The sequence below is a fragment of the Mesocricetus auratus genome, unplaced genomic scaffold (genome assembly GCF_017639785.1).
Source record: "Mesocricetus auratus isolate SY011 unplaced genomic scaffold, BCM_Maur_2.0 Super-Scaffold_100676, whole genome shotgun sequence".
In the NCBI taxonomy this organism is placed as follows: domain Eukaryota; kingdom Metazoa; phylum Chordata; class Mammalia; order Rodentia; family Cricetidae; genus Mesocricetus; species Mesocricetus auratus.
The window spans coordinates 88,112,795-88,124,140 of NW_024429266.1; the positions used below are offsets into that span (position 1 = coordinate 88,112,795).

At 55.1% G+C, this 11,346-nt stretch overlaps 1 protein-coding gene across 2 annotated transcripts; it reads right to left on the reverse strand.

Annotated features, from left to right (window-relative positions):
- Positions 1-2,806: 2,806 nt before the first annotated feature.
- Positions 2,807-6,490, reverse strand: Six2 (SIX homeobox 2). Of its 2 annotated transcripts, none has more exons than XM_005077269.4 (2): positions 5,925-6,490; positions 2,807-3,897 (listed from the first exon to the last, which is right to left on the reverse strand). In XM_005077269.4, exons 1-2 carry the CDS (start codon positions 6,482-6,484, stop codon positions 3,567-3,569), a joined length of 891 nt encoding a protein of 296 aa, XP_005077326.1. In that variant the 5' UTR covers positions 6,485-6,490; the 3' UTR covers positions 2,807-3,566. The 2 variants fall into 2 exon arrangements, with proteins under 2 accessions (XP_005077326.1, XP_040594941.1); XM_040739007.1 differs by having other exon boundaries at positions 5,919-6,490.
- Between the last annotated feature and the right edge of the window lie 4,856 nt (positions 6,491-11,346).

Consider the following 11,346-nt stretch of genomic DNA (forward strand, 5'->3'; position numbering starts at 1 on the left):
CTCACATTTTTCAGAACACTCAAGAGGTCTTAGTCACCCCAGCCCAGAAGGCTGAGGGACAGAATGGGGACAACTCCAATTTGGTCCTTCCTCACAGGTCTTTCAACACAAAAGCCTTGGTATCTATCTGTCTTCCAGAGTTTCTTCTGCACATTCTGAGAGCAGAAAAGCTACTGGTGGGGTCGTGGTTCTCCAAGAAGCCCGGTGTTTTCTCCCCCACATCTTCCTGGCTCTGGCTACTCTTCTGGGGCTGTGGATGCCAGCTGGAATCATCAATGGCTCCACAGACAGGGGTGGATGCCACTTCCTTAAGATGCCCCTCGGAAGATTCTGACCCAAGTACCCCGGAAGGTCATCAACACGGGTGGACAGGTGGATGGGGCTTGCCTCTCTGGACCCCCTGTGGTTCAGAGTTTTTTTTTTTCCCCAAGGGAGCAGGAAGGGAAACTTAATATTCCCAGGTGCCAGGGCAAAACTCTCTGGCTGCTGGGGGAGGGGAAGCTGTAAAAGGTGTATGGAAGAAGGTCCCTAAGAATCGTGTCCCACAGAGTCTGACAAGACTGGTTTTTTAAACAGTCAGTATCTAAATATTATGTCCAGTTCTCATGATCTGATGGGAGCTGCAGCTTGGAGTGGCTTATCCTGAATCACACAGTGGACTTCTGTAACAGCCCCCCCCAACACACAGTGTTCAAACATATTTTCCAGGCTAGCTGGTGGGGGAAGAGTGAAAGGAGGAAGCTCTAGAGAGTTGAACTGCTCTGACATCACTTCATGGAATAAAGCCTTGGAACTGGCCCCCTGCCACCTACTGGCACTCAAGAGCTTAGACCAGGGATCAGGGATCGCACCCTGGCAGACGCTTAGACAGGGTGCTTGATAGGTCCCTGATCATCTGTCACCTCTAGGTTGGGGTCATTTCTGTCTCTGAGACCAAGTAGCTGAGTACCGAGGCCTTCCCAGAAAGCTCCTCTGATGTCATCAGATCATTCTGCAGGGACTGGTAGTGGACAGGGCAGCAGAGGACAGTTGTGGAGTTCGGCGTTTCTTGGAAAGAAGTCTGATGCATGCGGAGAAAGCTTGATGTATATGTGTGTTTTGTGTTTGAGTTCACACATGTTGGACAGTTCACTTGTGTACTAATACATCCAGGAGGGAGAGCACTTGTGTGATAATGCATTGAAGGCTTCTGTATTTGAGTGTAAGGGATGATACTGCCATCTGTTTCCCTACAGTAGGCATTGGTGCTATCCATAATGAATGGGATATAGCAGGTTCTCAATAATTGTAGCCAGAATCAAAGTTAAAAGTGTATCTTCTTTTCCACGTGATAATTTACAGTCTGTTTTCCCATGAGCATGGGACTAGCGATGACTTGGAACACAGAGGCTACTGGATTGTCTTTATCCAGAGAAGTAATTGTGCACAAGTGTGGGCTATGACATCACCAAGCAGTCTGGCCAAGTGGGCTGACACAGGCAGCTAGCTCTGTTTGGAACTCTCCGGACAGATCTTCAGGCAGTAGCTGCTCGCTCTGCTTGCCTCAGGTCAGAGGAAGTTAGGCTGCACATTCGGCACAAGAGCAAACCAGTTCCAGAGAGCACTTGAGAAGTTTCCTGAAAGCAGGGAGTCCCAAAGAGGCCAAGGGTACTCCGGGGCTGGCCTTTCTCGAGGCTGCAGAAGTGGAGGGGCCCTGGGTGTGTGCCCCGGCATAGGAATCCAGCCTCCAGATTTGCATATTCCCCTTGAACTCCAGGCCTGCACAAAGGTGTGTCTTCGATGCCCATTAGTTCATTCAACTGCCTGAGTCATGGGTGAAGAAACTTTTGATTAAAAAAGAAATTGAGAGACGAGTTCTGATGAGTTTTTGGTGGAAACAGGAAGTGTTGGTTTTATTAGAAAGGAAAAGTTCCAAGAGGTCCTAGGGCCCAGCAAATGTCTCTTTACTTCTATCCCTTCCAGTCCAGTGTAAGCAGACACTGCCCTTTGTCGTCCTGTTCCTTCCTCGCCACTGCTACTGGGAATCATATGGAAAAGCCTTAACTTCCTCCTCACCGAGTCTTGCCTGATTTGGATCTGTCTGGACCAGCCTGGAACTCCAGACCGAAAACAATACTGTAGGTTTCCTTTACAGCTAGAGCCGCGATAGCAGCCACCACCCTCAGGAGCTCGTAGGCCTGCCCCTGGGAGCCGCCCACTTGCTGGCATCCTCAACACTGGCCCTCGGGGCGGTCCCCTCTCCGTCTCCTCCACTGTACCCACTACAGGTCGCCAAACTCAGTTTCTCCACAGTTAGGCAGGGGTGTGTTCTGGAAACACAGGTCTCAGCCGCTGCGTGTGGTCCAGCGAATCGGCCCAGACTGTCGTCTTCGGTTCTAGTGACTTCGACCATGCTGAGAAGTAATTCGGACTCAAAATTTTGCCAGTCCAATTTTCCTCCCATACCCCACAACTCCAAACCCATCTACTACCTCTCAACTCCCTCAACAACCCCAGCAGTGGTGTGTGGGAGGGGGGCGGGGGTCAGGAGGGGGCTCGCTGTGGTGGCTGCAGTGGAAGCCGGAAGTTTGGTCCTTGTTTCTGATGAGCACTCTGCCGGAGGGGGGGGGGGGAGAAAGAATGGACTAAGGTCTTAGTGAGAGGAGGTTTCAGAGTTTTCAGTCCCCTCCCTTCACCTTGCCAGAGGAACACTATGAAGGAAGACCTAGTCAGGTTTCCAGGACTCTACCCCAGTATCACTGCCCAGAACTGCCCACCCCGGGGTATCAGTCCCTGTAAGGAAATCAGACTCTGTTACACACCAAGCGCTGGGCCTTGGGGCATATATCCATATATTTATGATTTCTAATTTTATTATAAAATAAAAGCAGAAATATCTCCCGACGAACATTCACAAGAGGGCATAAAAGGGAAAAGGCAAGTTTGTGGCTGGGGAGGCACTGTGGGCTGGGAGCGCGGGGGTCACAGTCCTAGGAGGAAGAGGACGACCAGCTGGGGGGAAGGGGGAAGGAGGCATACGGGAGGGAGGGAGGTGGAAGGAGGAAGAGAAAGGGGAAGGAGGAAGGAGAGAGAGAGAGAGAGAGAGAGAGAGAGAGAGAGAGAGAGAGAGAGAGAGAGAGAGAGAGAGAGAGAGAGAGGAAAGAAGAGAGAGATCACCACGATAACTCCAGAAATTTAGAAAGAAGGGGGGAGAAAAACAAGAAGGGGAAAGAGAAAAGAGACAGAGACGGAAAGGGGAGAAATAAGAAACCCGAAAGGAACGTGGAGGAAAGGAAGAGGGAGAGAAGGGATGAGAAAAATCGGGGTGGTGGTGGTGGTTTATAATTTATTCCCTTGCCTGGTTCAAGACCAAGTCCTGGCCTCCAAAGGATCTCAAAAGCAACTTGTTGAAAAGAAATCCCCCAAAGGGCCACGCGCAGACAACTGTCCATTTTGTCCTGCCCGCCAGTCTTGCTGTGCTCCTGTGGTCTTCCAGTACCCGGGTAGGGACTTCAGCACCCACGGCCCTCCCGCACCGCCTCAAGTCCTCGCACCAAGCTCGGAAAGCAAGTGCCCGGAGCAGAGCTCTAGGAGCCCAGGTCCACAAGGTTGGCAGACATAGGGTTGAGTATGGAGTCCTGTAGGCTGTGGTGGTGCTGCAGAGGGTCTGGGCCGCCTCCGCCCGGCACTGGCACAGGTACTGCGCTGGGGCCGGGAGGGTGGCCTAGGCTGTGCAGGGAGGGCAGCCCTGGAGGCGGCGGCGGGCTGAGCAGCAACGCGGGACTGGACGACGAGTGGTCTGGCGTCCCCGACGGCGTCTTCTCATCTTCAGAGCTGCCTAGCACCGACTTGCCGCTGCCGTTGAGCGAGGAAGCCAGCGGGTTGTGGCTGCTGGAGTTGGAGTTTTCACTGTTCTCCCTGCAAGCGCAGGAGCAAAGCATTGGGGTCAGTGGGAAAGCCGCTCCGAGCCACCCCTCAGGACACCAGCACCCGAGGCCATTCTTGGGACTCAGTGCCATAGCGGTCGCTAAAGGGTGTTTTCGGTTTCTACCATTTTGACACCCGCATTTGGTTCTTTGCAACCCCGCGCGCCGGACACTCTGATTTTCTCTTGTCCTTCTCCCGGGATCAGCCCATGTTCTTAATCCCATGACTACCTTTTCTGCTCTCTGTATGTCCTGTCCTAGTCTCTCACCCCATTTCTTCCCTGAAGCAGAAACACCAAAGGGGTGTCTGGAGTTGGGGGTATGAGGAGGCAGAGCTTGGGTTTTCAAATCACTTAGGTTGGACAAACTAGGTTGACTGGCAGAAGCTCCAGATACTGTGATCCCTGGCTGAGGCTCCCACTTGGAGTTGGATAAGTACAGGCCTCATTTCCCCTCGCCTTTCTCTGCCCGAGGGAACTCCTGGTTGCCCATGGACTTGGGTGGGTGGGTGAGAGCTCCTGAGAATACATTTTCTCAATTTGAAACTAAGCAGGCCCCGTGAGTTCTATTTGCCTGGGCATAAGGATCAGATTTGAGGTTGGAGGACTTTTCCCTAGACGCTGCTGAAAAATTTAGCAGGGCACTGGAAGCTCAGAGTGGAGAGCCGCCCCCAGGGGAAGCTAGAAAGAAGGACCGGGTGGCTATTAAAGACCTGGTTCTTTCGATCATAACCAGAACCCCGCACAATCCGCAGCTCTCACCAGGGGCCTGGTCAGAAACCCTAACTGTTCAAGAGCTTATGTAACTCGGTGCCAGCCTGAGAGTGAACCCAGTATGGAGGGCCTTGAGAGCTCACCTCCCGTCCTGCTTTGTGGACAGTCCCTGTCGGGATATGTGTATTTGAAATCTTGGGCGAAACCTCTTTGTGGATTCCTAACAGTTGTTCTTTCTGATTTCTTGAGGTAGCATTTACGGGGCTTGCAGTTGAGTGAGTGAGTGAGACCTCATCACCACGGATAATCCGATGTCAAGATTCCAAATACCCAGGTCCAGTTTGCAGCCTGCTCATCTTCCCCGCTGTCCAGCACCCTGACCCCGGACTAGGATGATTCAAAATCTGTGATGAACACACCTCACACCACCTAACCCAGGCGTCTTGTTTTACAGTTGCCTGAAAGAGAGAGAGTCTGCTCTCATGCCCCGTTTCTCTCCAGTTCCCTCATTGAGATTAAAACTCCGAGCGAGCGGTTGCAGACGGTCACAGGGGCCTTCACGCTTAGGTTAGTTCAGCAAGTCTTGGGTTCCGAGAGGAAATACAACTCCCAGCGCTTAGGAAGATCTCAGTTTACCGTATACACCCGACTTGCCCATCAAAGAGGGTAGGAACCGAGGAGAGAAAGGTCAAAGGTCTGGCAAGTCCTGGAAGGCTTGCTGGATTCAGCAGGCCAGAAAAGAGCTACAGGTTCGTCATCTCTCCCACGACTGACACTTCCTCCCTGGGGCGCTTCATCACTCGGTCCCTTCCACGCGGGATAACTCCCAACTCCCTTGTCCTCAGCTCTTATGTCAATATCCTTGCCCAGATATTGCCTTCATTGCCCGGATAGTACTAGGGAGGTTCCAATCTCAGCTCTGATCATCCCCCGCTTTGACCTAGAGGTGAAGTCCGAAACCGTCTCTGATCCCCATGCCCAGGGTTGTCAGAGAAAGAGCGGGTCCTGAGCCTATGCCTACCTCGCAGGAGAGTCAGGCCCACGGCCCTGCGCTCTCTGAAACTCTATTTTTCCAATCTAGTCCACAAGCGACTAGGGAATTAGTTGAGAATTTACACACTACTTTGCCCGCTTTAGACAAATTCCTGACCGGGGAGTCTCCAGCGAGATCTAAGCGCTGTTTTGAGCCAAGGTGGGTAGCTGCCGGGGGGTATAACCTGGCCCTGGGTCCAGTTTAATCGGGAGCACACCATCCCCCGACCCTCGGGACCGGGGAAGCCGGCGCCGATGTTCTACTTACTCGTACCTTTCCTTGGCTTCGGCCGCCCGGTCGCGCTGCCGCCGGTTTTTGAACCAGTTGCTGACCTGCGTGGTGGTGAGGCCGGTGGCCTCTGCCAGCTCGCGCTTCTCCCGAGGCGACGGGTAGGGGTTGTGAGCGTACCACTCGCGCAGCACGCTGCGGCTCTTCTCCTTGAAGCAGTAGCTGGTCTCCTCGCCGTCCCAGATGGAGCGCGGCAGCGGGAACTTGCGTCGCACGCGGTACTTGCCCACGGCGCCCAGGGGCCGGCCGCGCAGTTTCTCCGCCTCGATGTAGTGCGCTTTGAGCCACAGCTGCTGCAGCTTGGCGTGATTGTGCGGCGAGAATTGGTGGCTCTCCAGGATTTTGTAGAGCTCGCGGAAGTTGCCCCGGTGGAAGGCCACCACGGCCTTGGCCTTGAGCACGCTTTCATTCTTGTGGAGGTGTTCGCAGGCGGGCAGCGACCACAGGAAGCGACCCAGCCGCTCGATGTTGCCGCCCTGCTGCAGCACCTCGCACACGCACGCCACTTGCTCCTGCGTGAAGCCGAAGGTGGGCAGCATGGACATGGTGCCGGCTGCGCCCTCGCCCGCCCGCCCGCCCGCCCGCGCGCGCCCTCACCGAGCCTCGAGGCCCCGCATGGGCGCCTCCCCGCCGGCCTGGCCCGGCCGACAGGCGGGCGGGGCCCCCTGGCCAGGCGCTGGCTCCCGGGCGACTCCTGAGTCACTGCGGTCGGTCCTCGCTCCCGCCGTCCGCCCCGCGCAGCTCCGCGACCCCGCCGCCCGCGTGCCTTGCCCGCGCCCAAGCCCGGGGGCTGCCCGGGGCGCCGCTCCGCATGCTCCGCCCGCCGCTTGTTCGCTCGTTCCTCGCTCGCTCTCCCTCCCGTCTAGCTCGCTCGCAGCTTTTTTAATAATATTATTCTAAGCGGGCATGAGGCGCGGCGGCCCGCGCCCTGATTGGTCGGGTTATCTGACCCGGGGCTTGCCCGCGCCAGACAATAGTCGAGTCAAATTATTCGCCATGGAGACGCTGTCAGTCACCGGTAACCCGAGCCCCGGCGGCCGGGGCTGCTCCCCCCTGGCCGGCTCCGCTGACAGATCGCCCCGGCACTGCACATAGCGAAGGGCGGCCGAGACAGGAGCCCCAGGCACTCCCAGAGCCTGGGAGGCGGAGAGGGGCCGGGCTGGGGCCCGAGACGGCGGTGATTGACGGGGCGGACGCCCAAAGAGCGAAGGAGGAGGAGGACCCCGAAGGAGGGGGGCTGAATGGGGGCCCCCGAAGAAAAGAGGAGGACTGAGGTGGGAAGGGAAGGAAGAGGGTAGAAGGTAACGCGGAGGACCGTTTAAGGGGGTGCCTTGCAGGAAGGAGAAAGAGGGGGAACAGAAGGCGCCTACAAGGGGGAAGCCGTGTGGGACACTTTTTTTTTTTTAACTAGGGCGACGCAACAGCGTTGTCCAGGCCTTGCCAGGTGCTCCAGCCCCGGCTGGGTCACCGCGTCGCTCGGAAGGTCGCAGCTGTCAGGTAGAGACACTGTAACCCAGGAGGAGGTCCGTGGGATGGAGAGTTTGGTTCCTCTGAAGGGGCCTCTGAAAGTCTCGGCTTTTCCGTCTGACAACGCCCCACCCCCAAGCTAGAAACCCGGGAGCTGTCCTCCAGGGAAATGGGGAGGAGGTGGGGAGAGAAGTCGGAGATTTGGCAGTGGCCGCAGCTGGACGCCTGAGAATCAACTTCCCGGAGTATCCCGCCTTTCCTTCCTTTCGGAGCGGGCTGGCTGCCCCGCGGCCGGTACCGCCCCTACTCGGCGCGTTTTGCTTCGCGCCAGGCTGGGACTCAGACTTTAACCCCACGGGGCCCAAGGCCGGAGAAACTCTGGGCAGTGCTGGTATGACCTCTGCGGAAGTTGGCTCTTGCATGGACGACGACGCAAAACCAAGCAGCCGGGTAGACCCGCAGACTGCCCTCGGGGAGCCCAGGGAAGCCAGTGTAGGATGATTGCAGCGCTTCCCGGGTAGTTAGTGTGCAGGAGAAAGAGAGAGAGAAGAGGCAGGATCCACCAGCTTGCAGCCTCTTCACTCCCGGTCGCTTCAGCCTGAGAACCCAGCTTTGGGGGCATGGGGCCTTAGAAAGGGGGGTAGGAGGTGTCTCTGCTTTTGCCTTCTTTGTCAGAACACCTCGAGAAAACGCTGCTGCTTTGGGAAAATGTGCAAAAAGGACAAGGGAGCCTTGGGGGTTGTGCGCAGGAAAGGGGGTGTCCCTGCAGTTTCTAGGGTTTGAAAAGCCGGAGTTTATTTTCTTGCCCAACTTGCCCTTTGCATATCTGTCCCCCCTCCCCGCTGCCGCTCCGCCCCTTTCCCACCCAGGTTTCTGGGTGCAAATTCCTAGTGACATTCTCAAGGCAGCACAGGCCACAACTGTTCACAGAGTAATTTCTAGGCCTCATTTTTTTGTTACCACCCCTGTAAACTTTCGAAGGGGATGGAGAGAGAGATATTGAAAATAGGGGAGTCTAGATCCTCAGCTTTGATTTTGGGCTTTGCTGGTTGTTTATGGGTAATATACATATTTATTTATTTGAGGATACAGCATGATTTCCTAAACTTCCCCTCTGCTCTAGAATGCCAAAAGCCGTTTGGTGGTGATACAAGCATGGGCCAGTGGAGAGCTCAGACTTTGCCTAAAAGGTGGTTCCAGGAGGCCCGACCCCTTGAGTTGAGGACACTCAACTTAAGTTGAGGACTGCCTAAGAAGGTGTTAAACCAGCACAAGGATCATAAGTCCCTGCAGAAATCCAGAAGTCTTTGTAGACTTCTTCGGTGGGTAGGGCAGATCTTCAGGTAGCCTATCTGAAGACCCATGGTGTGGTTCTTGACCTTGAGTGAGCTGTGAGGATCCTGAGAGACCTGGAAAATATACTACCCAGAATAGGCTCAGAGTCTATCTTGCTGCTAAGGGTAACTTAGTAGCCAGAGATATACCTTGAAAAAGGTAGCTTTTCCAAGCGTCTCTCCTCAGCCACATAGTTAAAAGGACTCAGGTGATGCCAGCTCTGGTCACAGCCAATGCATTTTTTTTGCCAAGGAGGAGGAGGAGGAAGAGGAGGAGGAGGAGGAGGAGGAGGAGGAGGAGGAAGAGGAAGCCAGACAGGGAAAGAAACACCCTGGTTGGGTGCTGGATCAGCCAGTTACTTCCTGGTGTAAGACTTTGGACTCATATCATGCTAAGAGCTGGGGTCTCAGTGATCTCCCTAATCCATTCCAGTGCTGGCCTACCAACATTCCCAAGGAGGATGTTCTCTGCAAGCTCGGCCCTGGCTTGACCACAAACCTGTCCCTTCTGGGGCCTTTAAAGATCTAAGTTGGTGGAGCTTCTTCCAGGACTGGGCCGTGCCAATGGTCCTGGTGGTGGGCAGATTTTATGTGTCCTGGAAAGCCACAATTCTGGACCTCCCTGTGTTGTCTCCTTTGTGGTCCCCATGCCACAGCTCAGCCACCAACCCTGCCTGGAGCCTCCAGGCAGCACTCAGGAGTAGGTAGAGCAGAGCAGATAAGGGACCTGCCAACCAGGATGCCACATGAAAAGTCATTACCTAGCAAGCATAGAAAAAACTGTAACCCTGTAATCTAATGTGTGAGCGTGATATGATACTGTCTATCCCCTCCTTCTACCTTTGTCACAAACCAGCTCTAGCAGGTCTGGGCCAGAACCCATCGGCAGCTGGGGGCCCGACGCGTCCTAAAAAAGTTAGAATCTCAGCTAGGGTCTCTTTGTACTTTGGAGTCTCTGTCTGGCCCCTCCTTAACAGGATTCACTAGAGGACAGAACTTTGGTTGTCAGGGTAGGGATTTGATAGACACCATCATGACCCTCAGACAAGCTCAGCCCTCAGTTCCAGCAGATAGAGCAGCTGCTGGAGAGACCCGGAGTGCCAAGCCTTGGGTCTCTACTTGACCTCAGGTTTCAGCCTTGTGCATTTTCCTCAGCCCAGTCTTACATTCAGGGAGAAAAAAAAAAAACAACGCTTGCATTATAAGTTTCTTTCACAGGCAGGGTCCTTTATGGACAGGATGGAGGAAATTTTGGTAAACGTTTGGGAATTCATGATTCATTGAAATGTCTCCTTGCATTCCCAGCTGAGTTGCAAAGTTCTCTGGGCTGGGAGCATTGGACTGTCTAGAACTGTCTGGAAGGTAGCATTGGGTGTGTCCATGAGCTCACGCCGACAGGATTTCTTTGCCACAGACATTTGGACAGGGATGGTCTAAGTTGTGCCTGGCGATTGGCAGAAACCACGCAGAATGGAGCCCAAAGTCCATGCGCCCATTGACCAGCGGATGTCTGGCTGGTCACACGTGGCCCCAGGGTGTCCTGAAGGCTTTCTCGGCTTGAGTTGGGGGCATTGGAAGTCAATCGGATGATCCAGCGGGAAGAAAGGACTTGCTGTCTGTTGCCCAGGCCACTGGACCAGAAGACCTTCGTTTCGGATAAACCTTTGTGACTAAAAGAAAAAAGAAAAGGGAGTGAGTTCTCTGTGAGATATTAAAGAAGCAGAGCTCGTGTGCGTGCATGCATGCTTAATATTTATTTTTCCTAGCTTTTATAAAAAGCTGCAAAAATCTCTCGCACTGACTCCGGCGCCACCGATGGCCGATACAAACGCCTGATGGGCGATGATGATCTGCGAGGCTTAGAAATGGGAACGTCGCTCTTCTAAAGGTCCAACTGCAGTACTGGACAGTGACTCTTGTTCTTTCTCTGCCAGAAACGCTCCCCAACCTTCTTGGGCCCGAGCAGTGCGTTTCGTTGAAAGCGGGAGTGCAGCCCGAGCGGGTTTGCATTGCGGCCCTCTGCACCTCCCCACCGGTCTCTGGCAGCTGTCAGGTCTGCTGTGTCTTCCACAAGGGCCGCTGGCATTTGCAAACTCCACCACCACTCGATTTCTGTTTTGCTCACCGTGTAGGACCGGGCCAGATGCTGGGTTTCTGCTCGTCCCGGCTTGCTGAAAAGTTCTCACGGCACCCCAAGCGCAGGCAAGGTTGCAGGGCCCTGGGCTCAGTGGCTGCGCTCTGGAAACGGAATAGACTATGTTGTCGCCTGTGCCGCACGTGGCTGTGAATATAACAGGCCCCAAGGGTCAGAGCAGCACGGATCCCAGGAGGTCACTCTGCCTCTCTGACCTGCGAGCCTTTAGCTTGCGATCCACGCGGCAGTATGGAGGAGGCCCGGCTTTCGAAAACGGTTTGGGGGCTGCGGCCCCACCCGCGATCTTGTGCAAACGAAAAGAAGGGGCGCCAGGGCTCCCGACGCGTTTGGAGGCCTGCAAGGCAGCCGATCCGCCTGGGAGGTGCCAGCAGCAGGCGGGGTTTGAGGCGACTACCAAGGTCTGGCCGCCTTCCTGCGACGCCTGTCTCTGTCCCTGCCCCACCCGCGGTCT

Coding starts and splice junctions, on each gene's coding strand:
- Six2 (XM_040739007.1), bottom strand. CDS start 6,484: ATGTCCATGCTGCCCACCTTCGGCTTCACGCAGGAGCAAGTGGCGTGC. Junction 3,898..5,918: donor GAAGCCAAGGAAAGGTACGA/GTAAGTAGAACA, acceptor CTGCGCTTGCAG/GGAGAACAGTGAAAACTCCA.